Source organism: Halichoerus grypus, chromosome 11, assembly GCF_964656455.1.
Source record: "Halichoerus grypus chromosome 11, mHalGry1.hap1.1, whole genome shotgun sequence".
In the NCBI taxonomy this organism is placed as follows: Eukaryota; Metazoa; Chordata; class Mammalia; order Carnivora; family Phocidae; genus Halichoerus; species Halichoerus grypus.
Genome location: NC_135722.1, coordinates 98,571,471 through 98,595,042, shown reverse-complemented (window position 1 = coordinate 98,595,042; position 23,572 = coordinate 98,571,471). Strand labels below are relative to the sequence as shown.

The window sequence follows — 23,572 nt, the reverse complement described above, 5'->3', positions numbered from 1 at the left end:
AAACCGTAAATTATTGTTTTTTATATATTTCGGAAGTTCTTAGTCATCATTTCTTCAAGTATTTTTTTCTGCAATAAAAAAAAAAATTAAAAAAAAAAAAAAAAAAGTATTTTTTTCTGTCCCTTTCTCTCTTTCCTCTCCTTCCGGAATTCCCATTACAAACATATTGGTACACCTGATCTTGTCCCACAGGTCTCCAAGGCTCTGATTATTTTTCTTCAGTGACTTTCTCTCTGTTCTTCAGATTGGATTTTTCACTATTAATATTTCAAGTTTGCTGGTTCTTTCTTCTGCCACTTCAAATCTGCTATTGAACACATCTAGTGAAATTTTCATTTCAGTTACTATACCTCTCAACCCTAGAATTTCCATTTTGTCCTTTTTTATCGTTTCTATTTCCTTACTGAGATTCCCTATTTGTTGAGTCATTGTCATCATGATATTTTCCACTTAGACATGGTTTGTTTTGTCTGAACAAATGTATAATAATTGCCATGAAGTTTTTGCTAAAAATAACATCAAGACCTACTCAGAGGAAATTTCTATTGGCTACTTTTCTTTCTGAGTAGGGATCACATGTTCCTGGGTTTTTTCCTTCAACATCTACTGGGTTTTTTTTTTTTAATAAAACTACATATTATAGATAATATGTTTAACCAATTTGGGATTATGATTTTTCCCCTTGAGGACTGTTGTTGTTGCTGCTTTTGTTTTGTTTTTGTTTTTAGCAACCCTCTTGAAAATAATTTGAGAATCCGTCCCCCTGTGGTATGTAGCCATTGATTTTTCTGCTAAATTTAAAAAAAAAATTCTTCTTTTTATTCTTTAGCATGGCCTCCTTGAAGTCATCCCAATGTCTACACTGATTAGTGACCCGGCCAGTAGACTTTTCACTCTCTGCTGACAAATCTATTGGTGAGTTCAAGAGTGCATTCAAAGTTCAGAAAGCTTCAAAGTCGGCCTCAGCTTTTACTCTTTGCTGGACTTTCTCAGGACTTCTGAGCAGATGCCGGTCCCCCAGTAAGCCAGACGTGAATGAAGACTTATCTTATCCTGTTGTGGTTTTCTCATTAACAAGATGTCCTTACTAAATTTCTGGCTAGTTAACCATTCTGCGGCTTGCCCCTAGCAACATCGCACCCTCTAGCTAGCAAGGCTCTGAGCCTTCCACATTTGTTTCCTACCAAACTTGCTATTTTTACTGACAACACATCTGGGCACGAGGGTTTTTTGGTTTTGTTTTTGTCCAAATCACGTCAGCTGCCTCTCGTAACAAAGCTGCTGGATTTAAAGCCAGCCCAGCCTTGACTGCATTATGCTTTCCCTTGGGGAGGGAAAGGAAAGGCTATAGAGGCTCAAGCAAAAGACCAAAGCCTCCCATTATTCTTAACACAAATTCAAAGATTTTCATGAATTAAAGCTTCTCAATTTAATGTCTGCCACTGATTCATTTTCAGAGCCCTAAAGGTTATTTTTGACAATCCTGCCACTTTTGTATTTGTTGTTTAGATAGAATATTTGCCAACTTCTCCACTGTGTCATTGCAAGAAGTCCTGTTACTTCTATCTATCTCATCATTTTCAATTTCTAATCTGTATATATTTTAGAATGTAGTTATTGTATTCTATAACATTTATGTAAATATATTTGAATAAATTAGAGTACACAATTTAAATGATGTTATTAATATGTTCTGTGATCAACTTTAGAAAACATTCTTAAAAACTCTCCATTTCCCCTTCCTTGCTATGCACTCACACCTCACCCCATTACATTCTGATTTCTATTCTTATTACACTAGTGAAACGGCTCTAAGAGCACTGAGAACCTCTCTGTCACAAAGCCAGAATCTACCTCTCAGTCCTTACCATATTTTACCTTCCTACATCATTCAATAATGCTCCTTTTTGAAATTCCTATTTTCCTCGGCTTTTATAATACCAAAATCTTATTTCATCAACAGCAATTTTTTCATGTACTTCATGGCCTTACTTTCAACATAAATACTAATGGTACTAGGGGTCTTATCCTTAAACCTATTCTCTTCTGTATGATCCCATATCAATGACCAACTACCACCTACCTGTTGATGAAACAATATCCTAGGTTCCATCCTATCCCTGACCTCCTAACTACCGTATCCGATGACCTGATGCGCAACTTTTACCCAACTGATGCCTCAAACTCACCATGTCTAAAGTAACACAGTTCATCCAATCTATTTTTCACTCTTATATTCTCTATCTTAGTAAATGACACTACCATTCACACCAATAACAGGGTCAGAAACTGAAAAATCATCTTAAAACCCTCTTACTTATTTTCTCCTTTAACACTGTGATTTTCAAAAGGTTTATTAGTAATTCCCTGATACGCTTAATTAATCTAAAATTTAAGAATACTGGCCACTTCTTTTACATAGACAATGATTAAAAAAAAAAAAAAAGCCTTAAAAAGAGAAGATGGAATTGTTATTCTGTAAGTAGAGGAGAGGCCCTGCCTATGCCCAAATCTCAGTAATACTCATCTAAAAAAAAAATGTCTCACTCTCTCTTTAAATGGGTATTTAATAACAGAAGGGTAAAAAAATACTTCATATTGAATGCTGCTATGTCCATGACCTACAATTTCAACACAGAAATTTGGTTTCTATTTGTAATAAAAGATCCTCCCTGAAATACTTAAGTGAAGTCTTTTTATACAGAAGAACAGATTCTTCAACCTGGTGAGTGGGGAAAAACATGTACTCTGGAGTCAGAGAGTCCTTGGGTTAAATCTCAGCTGTATTACTGATTAGTTATACCTTAGGCGAATTATTTAGCCTCCCTTAATCTCAAGTTTCTTTGTAAAATGATGATTAAAAATATCTATATTTCAATATTAAAATGAAAGAGATGAAGTCACTACCTTACTTCAATACCTCATCATCCTCAGATATTACTTTACAGCTTCCTAACTGGCATTGGTATGTTCCATCCCAATGCTTTCTCATGTGGCAGTAATTCAAGATAATGCTCAATTATTTTATACTCTTGGTTCATTCATGCACTCACTCTTCCATTCAGTGGACAATTACTGATTATTTCCCTCAGTAAATATTTGAGTCCATCAGTATGAACTGGAGAGCAAGAAGAGACGTAGAGAAAGATACAATGGTGAGCAGACATCGCCCCTGAACTTGTGGAGTTTGGTGTCTGGTGGAGAAAGAAACCATTATATAATTACAAAAATAAATGTAAAACCACAACAGATATAAGTACCACTAAGAAAGGATATAGTGCAATGAGAGGGTGTGATAGGGGAATTGGCCAAGTCAGAAACGTTCTGCAAAGCCCTTCATTATTTATTGAGCCTTTCCTATCTTACCAGCCTCATTTCCGGGCATTTTCTCACATATAGTTTGTATTTAAACCATACTAAACAACTTAAGGAATATGAAATGTGCCATGCTTTCTCTCATCTTGAAATCTTCCAAACAGGCTACAGCATTTCTGCAATACCTTGTTTGCCCTAGTTAATTCCAGCAAGAATCCAAACAGGTAGTTCTTCATTACCTCTTTAATGCCTTCATCACACATGATGCTAATATTAATCACCACCTCCACTTGGTAACTGATTTTCTCCTTTGTACATGACTAGCATTTTATGGGGAGATATTCTGAAATTATGCCAAAATCCTGTCTTCTTCAGTATCAGTTTCCCAGGGTGCTGAAACAACTAACCACAAGGTAGGTGACATAAAATAACTGTAATTTATTCACTCACAGTTCTGGAAGCAGTAAGTCCAAAACTGCAGTATCACTAGGGCTTCACTCTATCTGGAGGCTTTAGGGGAGAATCTTTTCTACACCTCTTCTAGCGGTGGTGACTGTCAGTTTTCCTTGACTTGTGGCTGCATCACTCTGATCTACTTTGGTCTTTTTCAAGACTGTTTTGGCTATTATGGGTCCCTTATAATTCCACACAAATTTTATAATCCACTTGTCAATTTCTACAAAAATGTCAGCTCAGATTCTGATGGGGATGGTACTCAATTTACATTATCAGTTTGAGTAGTGAGTAGTATTGCCATCTTAACAACGTTAACTCTTACAATCCATAAACATGGGATGTTTTTCCAATCATTTAGATCTTCTTAAATTTCTTTCAACACTGTCTTGTACTTTCTGTACTTTTCAGACCATAAAATCTGCATTTCTTCTGTTAAATTTATTCCTAAGTATTTTATTCTTATTGATGCTATTGTAAACTGAATTGTTGTATTTATTTCATTTTCAGATTGCTCATTATAAGGATATACAAATACAACTGACTTGCATATATTGTTCTTGTATCCTGCAACACTGCTGAACTTTTATATAGTTCTTAAAGCTTTTTAGTGGATTCTTTAGGATCTTCTATATATAAGATTATGTCATCTGTGACTAGAGTTAGCTTTACTTCTGCCTTTCCAATCTAGATGTCTTTTATACAAGTCTTTCTTTGCCTAACCACTGTGACTAGAATCTCCAGTATGATGTTTAAATAGAAATGGAAAGAGATGAAATCTTTGTTTTATTCCTATTTGGAGGAGAAAAACATCTAGTTGTTCACCATTAAGTATGATGTTAGCCATGGGTTTTTCAGAGATCCTTTATCAAATTAAGTAAGTTCCCTTCTATTTCTAGTTTGTTGAGTGTTTTTATCATGAAAAGATGTTGGATTCTGTCAAGTGCTTTTTCTGCATCTGATACAACTGTGTCATTTTTGTTTTTTCTTTCATTGATATGATATATTACATTAATGGATTTTTGTATGGATAACCAACCTTGCATTCCTGGGATAAGTGCCACTTGGTCATAGTGTGTAATTCATTTTTTTTTTTTTTCAGAGAGGGTCAGGGGGAGGTGTGGAGGGAGGGGGAGAGAGAAAATCCCAAGCAGGCTCCATGCCCAGTGCAGAGCCTGAACCGCAATCATGACCTGAGCCAAAATCAAGAGTCAGATGCTTAACCGACTGAGCCACTCAGGCGCCCCATGTGTAATTCTTTTTATATGTTAACTATTCTGTGGAGGATTTTTGCATCCACAGCCATAAGGGATATTACCCTGTAGTCTTCTTTTCTTGTGATGTCTTTGTCTCGTATCAGCATCAGGGTAGTACTGACTGACCTCACAGAATGGGTAGGGAAGTATCCATTCCTATTGTTTTTTTTTAAGAAGAGTTTGCAAATAATTGCTATTAATTCTTCTTTAAATGTCTAGTAGAATTCACCAGTGATGCCATCTGGGCCTGGACTTTATAGGTAGTTTTTTGATTATTGCTTCAATCTCTTTACTTAATATAAGTCTATTCAGATTGCCTATCTCTTCTTGAATCAGTTTCAATAGTTTGTGTCTTTCTAGGAATTTGCCCATTTTATCTAAGTTAAATGATCTGTTGATTTATAATTGTTCAGGTATTCCTTTTTTGTACTTTTTATTTCTTTAAGGTGAGTGGTAATGTCCACTCTTTCATTTCTTATTCCATTAATTTGAGTCTTTCTTTTTCTCTTGGTCACACTAGCTAAAGATTTGTCAATTTTGTTGATCATTCCAAAGAACCAGCATCTGGTGTCTTGACTTTATCTGTTGTTTTTCTATTCTCTATTTAATTAATTTCTGCTATAATCTTTATTGTTACTGTCTCCTTCCTTCAGCTTGGTTTAGGTTTGGTTTGTTCTACCTTTTCCAGTGTCTTTTTGTTTTTTTTGTTTTTTGTTTTGTTTTGTTTTGTTTTTGTGAGAGAGAGATCACGCATGAGCAGGGATGGGGACAGAGGGAGAGGGAGGGAGGGAGACAGAGAATCTTAAACAGGCTCCATGCCCACCACAGAGCCCAATGCAGGGCTCAATCTCATGACCCTGAGTTCAGGACCTGAGCTGAAATCAAGAGTTGGATACTTAACCGACTGAGTCACCTAGGCACCCCTACATTATAATTAAAAAAAAATTATTTTTTTTAGTGAATGCTCTAGGGTTTACTGTATATATTTTATCTTATCCAAACGGGCTTCTAATTTATGTTAGTTTAATTTTCCAGTTATTATATGGAACTATTACTCTTTTATAGCTCTATTCCTTTTACTCCCTTTTGTAGTAATTTTTTAATAAACATCACATCAATTAATGTTACAAATCCAACAATACATTGTTATAATTATTTCTTTACCATCTGTAGTGATTTCCTTAGTCCACCGTAGCTTTTATCACACACCTCCTTTGTGCTGTTATTGGCAAATATATTAACATATTACATTATAGGGAATGCATTATACATATATATATTATTTCATACTCCTGCTTCTTAAATATGTTAAGAGAAGAAAGGAGAAAAGTATGCATCTCCTCTGTCTTTTACAATGACGTAATTACCTTTATTGATGTTCTTTCTTTTTCTATGTGGACCCAAATTACCATCTGGGGTTACCCTGCTTTTACCCTAAAGTACTTCCTTGAGTATTTCTTGTAAGGTGGGCCTCTCAGTTTTTGATGATCGGGGAAAGGCTTTATTTTGCCTTCATTTTTAAAAAATAGCTTTACTGGATATAAGATTCTGGTTAATAGGTTTTTCTCTCTGAATACTTTGAAAATGTTATCCTATTGCCTTCTGGCCTCCACTGTTTGTGCTGAAAAATCCAATGTGAACCTAATGGGGCTCCCTTTAAGTGACACGTCATCTTTCTCTTGCTGCTTTCAATATATTCTCCTTGTCTTTGACTTTCACTATTCTTTCACTATGTATCTGTTTGAGGATCTCTTTTTTTTTAAATTATTATGTTATGTTAATCACCATACATCACATCATTAGTTTTTGATGTAGTGCTCCATGATTCATTGTTTGTGTATAACACCCAGTGCTCCATGCAGAACGTGCCCTCTTTAATACCCATCACCAGGCTAACCCATCCTCCCAACCCCCTCCCCTCTAGAACCCTCAGTTTGGTTTTCAGAGTCCATCGTCTCTCATGGTTCATCTCCCCCTCCGATTTCCCCCCACCCTTCGTTCTTCCCCTCCTGCTATCTTCTTCTTTTTCCTTTTTTTAACATATAATGTAGTATTTGTTTCAGAGGTACAGGTCTGTGATTCAACAGTCTTGCACAATTCACAGCGCTCACCATAGCACATACCCTCCCCAATGTCTATCACCCAGCCACCCCATCCCTCCCACCCCCCACCACTCCATCAACCCTCCATTTGTTTCCTGAGATTAAGAATTCCTCATATCAGTGAGGTCATATGATACATGTCTTTCTCTGATTGACTTAGTTCGCTCAACATAACTATACCCTCCAGTTCCATCCACATCATTGCAAATGGCAAGATTTCATTCCTTTTGATGGCTGCATAATATTGTTTGAGGATCTCTTTGTGTGTAATCTTACTTGGATTTTGTTTAGCTTTCTGCCTACGTAAGTTATTGTTTTTCAATAATTTGTGATGTTTAGAGCCATTATCTCTTTGCATGCTTTTTCTTTTCCTTTCTCATCTTCTGGTACTCCCTTTAGGCATATGTTGTTGCACTTGATAGTGTCCTACATTTCTCTGAGGCTCTGTTCATTGTTTCTAGTTTGTTTTTCTTTTTCTTCTTGAAGTTACATGAGCTCCATCAATCTAACTACACATCTGCTTCTTCTTCCAGGTCAAATCTACAGGTAAGCCTCTCTAATGAATTTTTTATTTCAGTTATTTTACTTCCAATTCCATAGTTTTCCATTTGGTTCATTTTCTTAATGATCTCTATTTCTTTATCAATACTCTAATTTGATGTGACATTGTCATCATACCTTCCTTTGCTACTTTAATTGTGAGTTACTTTATTTCTGTGAACATGTCTATAATGGCTACTTTAAAGTCTTTTCCTGATAAATCTGACATGTGGTGTCTCTGACAGTTTCTTGGCTTGCTTTTTTTCCAGTGCATGGCTCATACTTTCCTGTTTCTCTGCATGTCTCATATTTCCTTATTGTTGGAAACTACATATTTTAGATAATATATCATAGCACCTCTGAGTACTGGTGTATGTCTCTCCTTCTAGAACATGTTGTTATCTGCTTATTTGTTTAGTGACTAGTGGACTGTTTCAGTGAAATTTATTCCCCCATCCACAGTGTTCAGCTTCTAATGTTGTTCCTCAGGGAAGCACAGATTTGGTATATCCACAGGTACCCTCAGATCACTGGATGACCATGGATTGGGAGGGCTCTCTTCCCATCTTTCCTTAACCGCACCCAGCTGTTAGACTCCAAGAACTGATGGCCGGTTGCTCTATTGTTTTCAACAACGCCCTGAGGAATAAACTGGTCTATAAACAATCCAATCAAATTCTGGTTCCTTTGAAGGAATAGTTTCTGAGATCAGTGTCTGATTTTTGTTCTGACCTCTGGAAGGCCGTTGGGATTTTTATTCCCTGGATCTCTCCTGCAAACTAGCTAGACTACGGTTTAGCTTGTATCTTGAATCTCCTCTCAAATGCCTTTTACCACAACCTCCACGGTACTTTAGGATACTTTTAGGCTTCAACTTCTTCGTTCTCTGTTGCAAATGAAGTCAGTTCCTTTGGGAACAAATTAGGAGCTATCTGTTTTATGGTTCGTTTCTCTCTCTGGGCAAATCTTTGAGCCAGTGCTCTAAAGCTAGGTGTGGGGGACAATGGCAAAGTTCTCTCTGACTGATACTCCCACCGTAGGAGCTAAGAGCTCAGTAGAAGGAGAAGGGACATAGTCTGGGGTCCTCTCAGTTTTCCTCTCCTGGGATGGAACAACCAACTTACAATCTGAGGCAAAAGTGATCTGGGCCCCAGTATTCTCAACATGCTGCAACCAAATTCCACAAGTAGGGGCTAAGCCGAAGGGAGTCCTTGCTCCTGCACTACACTCACCCAGGACTTAGCTGCAGCAACAGGCAGCTGGGGACAGGAAGAGAATGCTGACATCGTGTTCGTCCCAGGAGCCATGAGTCTAGGTTGGGGTTGGGGGGATCCTGTGTTCTAGGCTACAGTAGTCCTAATTGGAATCTCCACCTCACTGAACTGGCAAGGAGAAAAGAGGGAGCAGTAATGGCTTAAAAACCATTCTCGGGGCACCTGGGTGGCTCAGTCAGTTAAGCGTCTGCCAGGGTCCTGGGATCGAGCCCCATGTCGGGCTCCCTGCTCAGTGGAGAGCCTGCTTCTCCCTCTCCCTCTCCCTCTGCCTGCCACACTGCCTACTTACGCTCTCTCTCTCTCTGTCAAATAAATAAATAAAATCTTTTAAAAATAAAATAAAATAAAATAAAAACCATTATCATGGGCGCCTGGGTGGCTCAGTCAGGTTAAGTATCTGCCTTCAGCCTGGGTCATGACCCTGGAGTCCCTGGATCGAGTCCCACACCGGGCTCCCTGCTCATCAGGGAGTCTGCTTCTCCCTCTGCCTCTGCTCCTTCCCCTGCTCATTTTCTCTCTCTCTCTCTCACAAATAAATACATAAAATCTTAAAAAAAAAACCCACTCTCATTTCTTACCAAATTTTCCTAGATATTCTTGAATAAATGTCTCTTCATTGGCTGTTCAAACTTAGGACCATGGTTTTGGGGGTTTTCATCATTTCCATATTTCACTGGGAAGCGGGTCAGCAGAGCTCCTCACACTGTCACGACAGAAGTCACTCTCCCACTTGTTCTTTACCATGGACGTGAAGGATCAAGACACGTGTGATCTAGGGCTCTGTATGTGTAATCTCATTTAATCTTCACAACTGTGGTGCAGACACTGCAGACCTTGCTTTCACAGATCATGAAAGTGAATCCGAGAATCACTTAATAACTTGCTCCAATTAAAACAGCAAATCGGGGGTAAGGGGCTGATTCCAACCAGGCTTAACCACCTCCAAAGCTCATGTTTTTGATCACACCTATTTTTTCATCTTTTACACAGATCCTTTTAAAAATCAGAGCTCATGGGGCGCCTAGGTGGCTCAGTCGTTAGGCGGCTGCCTTCGGCTCAGGTCATGATCCCAGGGTCCTGGGATTGAGCCCCACATTGGGCTCCCTGCTCCAAGGGAAGCCTGCTTCTCCCTCTCCCACTCCCCCTGCTTGTGTTCCCTCTCTCTCTGTGTCTCTCTCTGTCATATAAATAAATAAAATCTTTAAAAAAAAAAAAATCAGAACTCATGAAACAGTTACATCTCTGTGCAGTCACAATGATTTCTTTAGGGAATACATCATTTTCTTCCTCATCTGCATCTTTTATAATAATACTAGAAGTCCTATTCTGTTTCCTCATGTCTTACGCTGCATTTCCATAAAGAATCTCTGACCAGGGGACTTTATCTTTTCTGTACTTTTTAAAATCTGTTTTCCTGAAGATCTCCCTGCTAGATCTGATGTGCAATGGGTTTGGGTCTTTGATTATTAAAAACATTAAAATGACAAGGTCTCTTTTCTCCCAAGATTACCTTTGTGCATAAGCACATACACAAAGCCAACTAAAAATATTATTAAGAAATGATGATACCTCCTTTAAAAAAGACTGAAGCTTCTTAGGCCCAAATTATAAGATTTCAGGGAAAAGCTGCACACACACACACACACACACACACACACACACACAAAATCCATATAGTCACAACTGACCAGTCACTAATAAGAACATCCCACTTTAAAAGTGATCTCATGCTTTTAAGTGTACTTAAATGAGTAAGTACCAATATTTAAAACATAAAAAAAATTCTGACCACAATTGAAGCCAAAACATAACCCAAAAAATAAACTAGATAAACCTAAAGTATAAGAAGAAATCTTTCTCCTTACTCACCCAAACAAAAATAAATAAATAAATAAATAAATAAATAAATAACTGACATGTCAATGCATATCTGAAAATTTAGCCTTTACCTCTACTTGGCTCCATTTATCATTGTTACAAAAAAAATTTTTTTGGCCAGTTTTTACCAACTCAAAAAGTCCGATTTCCTGGTAGCAGATCTGCTACTGTGCCAAGTGTTAGAGAAAAAAATAGTTACTGCAGACCAAACCTCCCAAACTACAAGAATCATCAAGGGAACTGTGAACACATGGTAAGGAATACAGTTACATGTTCTATTTAAACAAAGTTTAAAGAAAGCATTAGAATGAGACTGTTTGCACCCAGGGGCTCTTTTCTCACACAACAGAGGCCCACACACCACGGGAGCCCCTCCACATGTGGTGACCCCCAGTCGAATCTGGCAACAGCAAAGACCCTTGGTCGCACGCTCAGTAGGGATGTTTGTTTTGGGAGATCTGTAATCTCAGCTGTCAACACCTGACTGAAATAAACAAAAGAGCTCTGCTGAGGAAACAAAGACAGTGACGGGACTTAAGCAGGTAAACCAAAATAAATTAAAATTCTTGATGGAAACGGACAGCCCTGCGGGACAGCATCCAGTGATAGAGCTGCTCAAGTGGCAAAGGCATTGACCAGCTATTTTGGGTTTGCTAGCGTGTGCTCAAGAGCTTTTTAAAGAATGCAATAGAGGTACTTACCAAATATTTCCCCTCCACTAGCATATTCTGTCACCAGATAAATCATCCGTTCTGTCTCCATAACCTGGTACAAAGGCAGGAAAGCGACAGACAGTGACACAAATGACATGCTGATATCATAGGAAGAGAAACTAATGACTCCTCTTTTGTCATTTGAAATATTAATAACCATTAACTGCTTAAAGGAAACTTAAAACACCAGAGAGGGGAACAGGCATAAACGCTATAAAGAAGAAAGGGGGAAAATAGGTATTCCTCCAAGTTCTTTAAAGTAGTACGTATTTACTACTTAAGAGAGACAGTCGTTTTGTTGTTCCTTGAGGCCTCTGCGATCTCTTAAGCTCCACAAAAGTGAGAAGCAAAGAAGCTGCCAAGAACCAGAAAGTTCACATTCAACACTGATCACTTGAAGTTCAAATATGCCCCCACCAGCCACAAAACCCAATCAAAACAAAAAAAAAAACCTAGGGAAAACAAGGGGAATCACTTAGGAACTGCGCAGAAATCACAGGTGGATGTGTTTTTTTAATGGAAATGACAACTTTCCTCTCTGTATCCATTTATTCAAAATTGGGAAGAATAATGTAAATATTCAACACTTAAGTAATATACTCATTTGTATTTTGTTTTGGTCCCTATTTTGTTTTTTTTTATTTAGTTGTAGTGTGTTGGCAGTCCTTTCTTCCTTTTTTACCTTTGTCATTAAATATTTTTTAAAGTAATATAGGAGTATCTATGCTCATGATAAACTTCTTAAATACCTGGCATATTAAAAAAAGGCCAAAGATTTTCTTCTTTCCAGCCCCCTCCATTTTATTCCCCCAAAGGAAACACTGTTAATAAGCTAATTTATTCTATATCTAGAGCAATGCTGACCAATAGAAAAAAAAATGTAGGCCTCATATATAATCATATATAATCTTAACTTTTCTAATCGCCACATTAATAAGTAAAAAAAATAAAATGAAATTAACTCTAATATTTTATTTACCCAGTATACCCAAAATACTACTTAAAAAAATTTTAATTGTAAACTACTTCAGTTTTCACATTAATGAAGATTAATAAAATTAAAAATTCAGTTCCTCATTCACTCTAGTCACATTTTAATACTCAACAGCCATGTGTGGCCAGTGGCTATCATATTGGGCAAGAGAGTTTTAGACTTTCACCGTAATTCAGTTAATTATTTTGCTAAATTATTTCCCAGTTACGTGATCTTTGACATCTTTACACATTGATACCATATAACAGCATTACGTGTTATAATCACACATCTTTTGAATGGCTTCATGGTATTCTGTCATACAAGTGCACATTACTTTTCCAATCCAATAACTGTATCATCCTTTTTTTCTCTTTAATTTTTAAGAACTGTATATATTGGTGGTATTAGCTCACTGTACGTTACATGCATCACTGCCAGGCTCTTCCTGTATGTTGATTTACACAACAACAACAACAAAAGTAAGTGCTCTAAATATATGCAGGTGTTGAGAAAAAAAAAAGAAAAGAAAAAAGTAAATGTCATATTGTATATCTCCTTTGTACCCCTGGGTGTATAGACTTTTATTGACTGCAAATGTTCTTTTACTTTTGAATTTTTCAGTAGCTCAAAAACTTTCCTATACAGTTACCTATATTTGGCTCCCTCTATAAACTGACAAGACTGAAGTTTTGGCAAATGACTTGAAAACTACCTGGATACGATTTATAAAGACAATTTGACAGCCATTCACCTTGGCAGCCTGGAATCCCCCATTAACAATACTAGCTGCCAGAGAGCAAAATTAAACCTTAAAAGAAGGGCATTGTTCAAAGCCAGGGCTGAAAGTATGAGAACTCTCACTGGCTAATGAAATCTTGGGTAAGAAAGATCAATTCGGATAATTCAGTTATAAGGTTAATACCTACAAGTTAACCTCTTGAGGAAAGTCAGCCTCATAAGCCCTACAACTATTTAAAGAGGATTTATTTTAAAAAGTGAGGTCAAGAAGTTCACTTGGTCGATCAGGATAGGAAGGAAGCAGAGGTCAGACACCTCCAAGTTTGCAGACACAGGTCTTCAGGCAACACCAAGAAGCTTTCACGGTTTTGCTTCTGGGGCACAACGTACGTGTGGTTCAACAGAATTCAGTCTGATGCATTTCAGCAAGTCTGCTCCTGCTGATCTAATTCATTTCATGATGTGAGCAGCTGATGCCAGAAAAAAGCCCTAGAGCTGTAGCCTTAACCACACACACTAACATCACAACATGCTTTCTTTTCCATAAAATTAAGAGACTCTGAAAGCCTGCCCATCGGGCCTCCACCCTTACACACGGTGCCATGTCTGGGCCGGCAACCATGCACTGCCGACCAACAGCTGCAAATGAACCGGGTGGGTGGCCACTTCCTGAACAGGTAGGTGACGGCTGCTCTGGTAGAAAGCAGTGAGCAGGACTGGCCCTCGGCAGAGGTAGAGCTTGCAGCTGCCAACACACTGCAATCTGAGAAGCACCCCAAAGCCCCACCTCTCCCAAAATATCTCTTCCACCAGCCTGCTAAGGCAAGGTCTTCTCTTTCTATCTGGCTTGAAATTCCAGTCATTAGATTTACTGCTTTTGCAGTAAGGTTAGGGAATCATTGTTGAGGATGGCATGAAATATGCATGGTTCTTGGGAAGGTAAGAAAACTAGAATGGAAATCTCTTCCATTCCACCAAATCAATCTCATGGTTATCAAAATTATCAAATGCTACCTTAGGAAACCAAGTCTAGGGCCCTACTAGAAAAGAGGTGAGCTCTGACTAATACAAGGAGCCATACTTAAAATATCCTTCGCCATCATAAGTCGTACCAGGATCACAGAAATGAGTATTTAAGGAATGTTATAAAAAGGTAATGTTATATTCACCTCTAGCTTTTCATCCCCAAAAATTCTCCATTCCTTTGGCTTTCCCATTCTGTTTTAGGATTCAGATCTACATAAATAAGTTCTTGTCACCTTCTGAATAATCCTCTTGTGTAATCCTCACAAAGAATGGTACCCAAGTTTTAAAGAACAAGTTTAAAAGGCCTACATGGGTAAGGTAGATCTTACTAGTAAAGAGCCAGGCAAAACATAAGGCTGAGTGGGAAATAAAAGGGCAGTAGGATAAACATGTGAACACAGAAACCAAGAAAAGTTGCAGATGTTCACCCAGACACCTTTTCTTTTATACACACAAGTGACTATTCTGGGCTCTCCGTCACCACACACTGTGCCACCAAGGGACCTACCTGATAGAGCCTGATGATGTGGGGATGGCAAAGCATTTTCATAATTTGAACTTCCCGGAAAATCTTCTTCAAGTTTTCTTCATCCAGCTGGGTCTTGTCTATGATCTTGATAGCAACCTGAGAACAGAGGAAGAAAATTTACTCTGATGCATGATTAAAAGCAGTTCACTAAGGAAAATTAAATCCACTTTAAAACATTATATTCCACAAAATACAAGCTGCCAGCATTTTGTTTACAGAATATCAATGAATAAAATTATTTTACTCTTTTTATAAAGTCAGGAAATGGATTCCTAGCAAATTGGTCTCAAAGGAACAGATTCCAAAAGCTAATGGGTCTTTCTGCCATTTCTTAAACTACTCCGACAGTAAGACCTTATGACAAACAAAATACTTCATTACTCCATAGATGTGATCACAGTCTGGGCAAATCAGGCTTTAATGCAGACAATGGTACGTCGGGTCTCTTATTAAGAGAAAATGCTTATATCACAAGTACATGATAAGTTAGTAAGGTTCGACGACAAACTCCACAGGTGCGTCCTACACGTCACCAGGGCTTGCCTAACTCAGTAGCAGAAGCGGTATGGTATGGTGGTGGTCGCGGCAGTCACTATACCCCGAACATGTGCTGTGTGCCAAGCAGAAGTCTTCGTGCTTTCCAAGTACTACATCATTTAAACCTCACAATACCCTACATTTTATTAACCTTATTTCACAAATAGGGAAACTGAGACACACAGAGATTACGTAATTTACCCAAGATTAAGCCATTTACAGCTAGTATGCGGCAGATCCAGGACTGAAGCCCAAGTTGGTTGGCTTTACAGTCAAATTCTTAATGTTCATGCTATAAAAATGTGAAGATCTTTCTGTACCGTATATACACTGCTTCAGCATCAAACATCTATTTTGCTCATCATTGTTAAGACATCCAGCAGCACGTACGTTTTAAAACAGAATGAAAGATGAAGAACTTTTTTTACTCTACCAAATGTAAACTTCTTCACTATTCTTAGTGAAATACTCAAAATACTGTGTTGCCCCAAAATATCACTATATCTCCGTCTCAGTCGATCTGCAAATAATCAAAGAATATTAGTCTGATGAAGGACCAAGCCAAGGTAAATTCTAGCCCCTTCCAATTCCTACAATTCTATGATCCTATACACTGAGAGAGGGAAAGGAAGCTTACTGAGAAAAAGAAAAAAAAACAAGGAAGCAAAATTTCAATAATAAATAAATGTTCAGCCCAGAGCAATAAAGACTATATGGAACTACACAGGGTAGATGATTCAAATGTAAGAATAACTAACATAAATGTCCCTTTGGAGTTGTTTCAGATATTAGAATGAGAACTGATGGGAGAAAGGCCCAGGGAGACAAATTTCAGCTCAATTCAAAGAGCGTTCAAAACGACAGAATGTGATAAAGGAAGCTGGATGTAGCTCAAGCTATGAAGATTAAATCAGATACAGCCTTAACTTCAAGGAGCTCACGGTCTAGTAAGGGAAAGACATACATGAAACAGGCAACAATACAGCATTGGAAACACAATCAACAAAGCTATAAACAAGGTATGATGGTAGAACAGAGAATGGAGTATGACCTTCACCAGGGGGGAGAAGCAGACATAGGGAAAGACTTCACAAACAAAGGAGAACTTGATAAAGAATTGGGATAAGCAGAGAAAAGGGTAGGAAATTTTATGAGGAGAAAGAGCAGAATCATTAACAAATTTCACGAGCTGTTCGATCTCCTATAAGAAGTCTTGTACCGTATCACCCTGGATAGGGTTATAGCTCAGTGGTAGGGCATCTGAGTGCATCTCACCCCGGACCATTAGCGTTTCTACTTCTCCTCACTACTGTGTCGTATCACATACAGGACCTTAACTCCAGCAAATGGTCTGGTGTCTGTACCTGGTCCTCTAAGGACAGCTCCCCAAACACAAAAATCGCAGTACACAATGTCCTTTTATAGAACAAATATCTGGGTCTTAATTGTAATTAATTATTAATAAAAGCTTACACATGAATAGCACATTATACTTTACAGATTGCTTTCAAATACATAACAAGCTTAGAAACTTGCAGCTATATGCCCATCGCAGAGCTTCCCAACTAGTGTGCTAGAAGTGGGTTACAGGGGTACCCAAGGCCATGGGTAGGTGGCAGTGGATCACCTCCAGCCTCAAGAAACCTCACTTGTTTACCACCGAGAAAATATTATCATTTTCTGTGTCTAAGGACCAGGCCTCAAATCCCCTATCCTGCCCATGCCTGTCAATGGATGGCACAGAAAAAGTAATGGGGTAGAGGATGGAGGTGGTTAATGAGGGCCTTCAATGCATTTGACCGTATTTTTGTATTTTTTCACCTGCAAGAGAGAACTGAGTCATACATAATTGGGGGAGTCATAGGGCCTCCTGATTCACATGAACCCCTTCTGAATTTCATTTGCATTCTGAGGTAATAAGACTTTCACAAAGGTAAAGAGAAAACCAAATCATCTATGAGAACAAAGCTGGCTACAAGATCTTATATCCACTTATATGCACTTAATAACTATTTTTAATTTGATAGAGATAATGGTATATAGCATGGATGTAGTTCTACATTTCATAACAAGTATATGTGCCTCCCCATAAAGGGAATACAGCCCCACATACTGAAATGTATTCTTACCTTTTCAGGGAAAATTGCATTAAGTATAATCTGTTCTTCGAAGGTGGATGCAGAGAGGTTTTAATAGATTAAAACATCAAATCCCGTCTACTCTTCAATGAGATTCAGGATTCAACAAGACACGGGCAAAGCTTGGCCTAGCAGCTGAGCATGGCGTCAACAGGAAGGACTCTGGTGTCAGGCTGCCTGGGTTCAAAATCTTAGAACTGCCCTTTTAATGTATAACCTTGACCAAGCTATTTAATTTTGCTATGGCTCCTTATCTAAAAAATGTGGGCAACAACAGAACCTGCTCTAAAGGTTGCTGGGGACTGACTAAGCTAATGGATGCAACCTGCCTAGTATATAATGCCTGGCACGTGGTAAGCATGTCATATGCATTAATTACAGGTACTGCTGTTATCTGTTTGTTTGTTTTCTGGAATCAAGCCTTAAACGTTAGGCATTCCTTGACAAAAATGAGATTCGCTTCACTAAACAAAATAATCCTGGATCTCAAACACATCAGTTCCTTACTCAAGGGGCAAGTTGAGGGGCCCAACAAGTGAAATAGCTAACAATTTGTGGGCAGCATTCAGAACCAACTGGTTGCTTCCAGCTGATGTGGGAAGAACATGGAAGGAATGAAGCTGGGGGAAAAATGCATTCCATTCGGGAGCGTCACACCAAGCCACAGGATGGAACCCACAGCAAGACCTGATCCTCGGGGCTGCACCAGGGAGAGTGCGCTCTGCTTCTTCATGGCCAGCCGGGCCCCCTGCCCTCCCAGACCAAGTACCAACGCCAGAGAGGAGGACACGCGTGTTACTTGGTCCACGTGCCTGAGAGGACCCCTGAACGGAAAAGACAATGTCCGAAAGCTTCAGCTCCTATTTTAGCTGCAAACTAGAAGGTGGAGGTTTTCTAGAAAATGGAAAAATACCAATGAAACAGAAAAATGACGACGTCAGAGAGCAGGGAGTTGGCAAGCAAGTGTGAATATTTTGAGACTACCCGAAGAGATCGATGATCGTGAATTTTCACTGCTACAGATAGGGTGGCCATACAATCAGGGTTTTAGCTGAAAGTACACACCCGCTGCTTGAAAAATGAAATGCGTCCACAGCAAATGGTAAGTTGGTAGGTAAACAGAAGATAAAATCTCAAAGAATGTTTCCAGATTTTGGTGCTGAGAATCTATGAATCACATCCTTGTACTTGCGTATGAAGAAAAGCATAACAAGTAAAAAAGGAAACTTCTAATATATTACCAAGGGATCATATATTTCTTAAAGTTTCTTGTTCTACATAGAACTCGTTTCTCTTGCAAGGAGCAGGATTTTATGAATTGACACTAATATTAATTAAACATGGCACTGTATCCAAGATGTTGCTTAAAAGCTACAGCTTGCCCAGAGCCCTAGGAACTTCTCTACCCAAGATATTTCCATTCAATGAACCCTTTTTTCATCGGCATGTGGCATGACAAAAAATTAAATTCAGATCGTGCCAAATTTAAAGTCACAGTTCTTTATTATTCATTCTAGAAGGGGGGGGAAATAACTATTTCTCCCTTTTAGTTCTCACTTCTAAACCACAGTTCCTTTAACTCTTCTAATTTTTGCAAGCACAGTAATGTTCACAGGGAATGAAGTTGAAAAAATAGTGCTTTCTTCACAACAGGCAACAATTCACCTGCATATCCTGACACCACATTCACAGGCAAGATAAGGTGACGGAATAAAAACCAATGAGCCAAGAAAAGGTTCAGTATTAAGATCAAAACAAACCACCCTTCCCCCCTCACGCATCAGAAGTAAGTGGGTTCTTTCATTCACGGATATGCGATGACAAATGGACAGTTAAAGAAAGGAACCACTTAGGAAGAAAATGCAAAGACCACAAGTGCTAAAATTCCTCCAAAAAGAGAAAGAGCACTCCCCTAAACTAGTATGCAGATGCATGCACAATAATTTCACAAAATACAGTAAGCAGACTGAATGCTTTTAAGAAGGGAAGAGAAAACATTATGACAGTGTGGAGAAAAGTTTATTTTTTTCAATGTTCTCTAAAGCAGTTCTACTCACTGAAATGTCTTAAAATTCAGGCAGATATCAAATTTTTGCCATTATGAATTATTTTCAATGGGATTGTTTTTATCTTAGGTTTTGTAGCTAAATTTTTTTAAGGTTTTATTTATTTATTTGAGAGAGAGAGCACAAGCAGGGGGAGCTGCAGGCAGAGGGAGAGGGAGAAGCAGACTCCTCTGCCGAGCAAGGAGCCCGACTTGGGGCTCCATCCCAGGACTCTGGGATCATGATGAGCCGAAGGCAGATGCTCAACTGACTAAGCCACTCAGGCACCCCAGTGTAGCTAAATTTTTATTATCTTTCTCTCTATTCCGAGATCATTCTCAGCTCAGATCTAGTATCATTTTACGGTTGAGATCTGTCCTGGTCAATACAGAACACACCAGCCACATGTGACTACTGAGCACTCGAAATGTGGCTAGTGCAAACTGATGTGCTATGAATGCTAAATAACAGACCAGATCTCAAAGCCTTAATATTAAAATGAGAATATAAATGATCTCACTGATAAATTTTATATTGATGACATGAAGAAATACCATTTTAGAGATACTAGGCTAAATAAAATATATTATTAAAAACTAATTTCAATGAAAAGGCAACTTCTGGAATGGGAGAAAATATTTGCAGACCATGTATCTGATATGGGGTTAATATCCAAAATAAACAAGGAATTCATACAACTCAACAGAAAAAAAACACAAATAACCCAATTTAAAAATGGACAAAGGACCTAAGTAGGCATCTTCCCAAAGAAGACATACAAATGACCAACACATGCATGAAAAGGTGCTCTACACATCACCAATTATCAGGGAATTGCGAATCAAAACCACAATGAGATACCACCTCATGCCTGTTAGGGTGTCTATTATCAAAGACAAGAGATAACAGATGCTGGGACAGAGATATGGAGAAAAGGGAACCCTCATGTACAGCTGGGGAGAATGCAAACTGGTACAGTCACTATGGAAAACAGTATGGAGGTTCCTTAAGAAATTGAAAATAGAACAACCAGATCAATCCCACTTCTGGGTGTATATCCAGAGGAAATGAAGTCACTATCTCAAAGAGATATCTGCACTCCCATGTTCAGTGCAGCATTATTCACAATAGCCAAGGTATGGAAACAACCTAAGTGTCTGTCAAGAGATGAATGAATAAAGAATATGTAGCATATCTACCTATCTATCTACCTATCGAAATCTATCTATAGATACACACATACATATACACACACAATGGAATATTATCCAGCCTTAAAAAAAAAAAAAAGTCCTGTCATTTGTTTTTTGTTTTTTGAGTTTTTTTTCTAAGATTTTATTTATTTATTTGACAGCAAGAGACACAGGGAGAGAGGGAACACAAGCAGGGGTAGTGGGAGAGGGAGAAGCAGGCTTCCCGCAGAGCAGGGAGCCCGATGTGGGGCTCGATCCCAGGACCCTGGGATCATGACCTGAGCCAAAGGCAGACGCTTAATGACTGAGCCACCCAGGCGCCCCAAGTCCTGTCATTGTGACGAGATGGATGAACCTGGTGGGCACTGTGCCAAGTGAAGTAAGTCCGAGAGAGAAAGACAACCACATTACCACATGGTATCACTTATATGTGGAATCTAAAAAAAAAAGTCAAACTCATAGAAACAGAAAGTAGAAAAGTGAGTGCCAGGGGCTGCGGGGGTGGGAGAAATAGGGACAGGTTGGTAAAAGGATACAAACTTTCAGTTAAAAGATGAATAAGGGGGGGGCGCCTGGGTGGCTCAGTCGTTAAGCGTCTGCCTTCGGCTCAGGTCATGATCCCAGGGTCCTGGGATCAAACCCCGCATCGGGCTCCCTGCTCCACGCGAAGCCTGCTTCTCCCTCTCCCGCTCCCCCTGCTTGTGTTCCCTCTCTCGCTGTGTCTCTCTCTGTCAAATAAATAAAATCTTTTTAAAAAATTTTTTAAAAGATGAATAAGGCCTGAGGATCTAATGTAAAGCATGGTGACTATAGTTGATAACACTATTGTATAATTAAAATCTGCTAAGAGCATAGAATTTAAATGTTCTCACCAAAAACAAAACAACCAAACAAACAAAAAAAACCAAATATGTGAGGATGAACATGTTAATTAACTCAATCAGGGGAGTCCTACACAATGTATATGTATATCAAAACAACACGTTGTATACTTTAAATATCTTACAATTTTGTCAATTATACCTCAATAATGCTGAAAAAAAAACCCAAATAGTTTCTTTTTATTTTTGTAAATATGACTACTTGAAAATTTTAAATGATATATGTGGCCCACATCTTAGATGATGCCAGTAAGCTGCCGGCTACAACACGTATTACACAAAAATGACTTCTGAAATACTGGACTCAACGTTGAGAACTGCCAGTTACTGATCTCGAAGAAACTTGGCAGGCTGCAGTGCACTCAGTGCTCAAACACTGCCTTGGGAGAGAATCTTAAATTAGGTCTCAAAAGTTGCATTCCAAGAACTCAATTTAATTCCATTACAAAATGTTTATTGAACAAGTGATGGGCTTAAGGCAGTGCCCTTGTGCAGCTCGCTAGAGGCTGCTCTCGACAGGCTTCTGTGAGAGAATTAAGTTTTACACTCGTAAGATAGCAGTTTGCAAACCTTTTGGTCTCAGGACTCCTTCTCTCAAAAACTGAGACCTTCAAAGAAGTTTTGTTTACATGAGTAATATCTAGCAATATTTACTTAGAAAATGGATTAAAATTAAAATCAGAAGTTAAAACAGAAAATTTTAAAACACCAGAATGGCAATCACACGTTTCGTCAGCCATCAGAGAAATTATATCACACATCACGTAGTCTCTCGAAATCTCCCTACGTAACTGTGAGAGGATGAGAGTGAAAATGAAAATAATGTTTATTTATTTATGAAAACAGTGTTGGCCTCAGACACTCACTGAAAGAGTTCTGGAGACTCTTTGGGCTCCCTGGATCAAACTCTGAGTGCTACCCTGAGGCATTATCATATGTGATGAACTAACTTCTGCCCTATAGTCTAGAATGGCACATCTTTGGGAAAACTGAAAAAAATAGTCACTCAAATTGTTTTCTGTAGGACTTAATTCATTCCCAGTTGAGAATGGCTTCTAGAAAAGGAATCTGAATGCCTTTGCAAAACAAAACAAAACCTGTTTTTCTTTTTTTTTTTTTAAAGATTTTTTATTTATTTATTTGATAGAGACAGACACAGAGAGAGAGGAAACACAAGCAGGGGGAGTGGCAGAGGGAGAAGCAGGCTTCCCGCTGAGCAGGGAGCCCGATGCGGGGCTCGATCCCAGGACCCTGGGATCATGACCTGGGCCGAAGGCAGACGCTTAACGACTGAGCCACCCAGGCGCCCCAAAACCTGTTTTTCTTTTAAATTAACTGCAAAATAGAATTGTCATGAGAATACAGGTTTAAAGAAACCTCAAACCATCATAAGATATACAAGCTACACTATAAGGCTAAACCTGCAAGGCATTAAATGGCTGTGATTAATGATGTGCCACATGGCTGTGTTCAGGACGTAGGCTGGCCATATTCTTGGGAAATCCTGACTCCTGCACCGGAACCAATCAGGGAGGACTCCACATTTGAGTCGGTAACAAATAGTCAAATCAAGTTCTAAGGGACAAAGCTAAGACATATATTTGGGAAGAACTGATTATTCTATCCATTTTACATACCAATCACAACTGTTTCTGGAAAAATACGCAGCTATGAAGCCTAGGGATTGACTGAGATGTTAGGACTCCAGCCAACTCCAGACAGGAGGACTCAACAGGACCACCAAAAGTAAGGGTAAATCAGCTTTCAATGAACCCCAAAGGAAATAGTTCACAATATCTAGCAGGACTTTAGGTGACTTATTTTTCTCTACTTCTCTGCTTTGGCTGTACTAAACAGTGAAAGTGAAATTGTTCTTGTATTTACAATGTCTGGAGGATAGAGAATTGTGAGCTTCCTGAAGTGAGAAAATAGACCATGAACCATACGTTATTCTTGGAAGAATTCCTAAGGTGGAACA

The 23,572-nt window shown here is 38.7% G+C and overlaps 1 protein-coding gene across 7 annotated transcripts in view; it reads right to left on the bottom strand.

Annotated features, from left to right (window-relative positions):
* The window catches only part of SIK3 (SIK family kinase 3), a 237,451-nt gene that overhangs the window by 94,193 nt on the left and 119,686 nt on the right, over window positions 1-23,572 (bottom strand). For 6 of the 7 annotated variants that reach the window (XM_036104473.2, XM_036104476.2, XM_036104475.2 and 3 more), the window contains exons 2-3: window positions 14,780-14,896; window positions 11,520-11,583 (exon numbers count right to left, since the gene is read on the bottom strand). In XM_036104473.2, the coding sequence (XP_035960366.1) occupies window positions 11,520-11,583; window positions 14,780-14,896 (181 nt within the window). Of the gene's footprint in view, window positions 1-11,519; window positions 11,584-14,779; window positions 14,897-23,572 lie in introns of those variants that run through there. The other variant, XM_036104478.2, reaches the window with a different exon arrangement.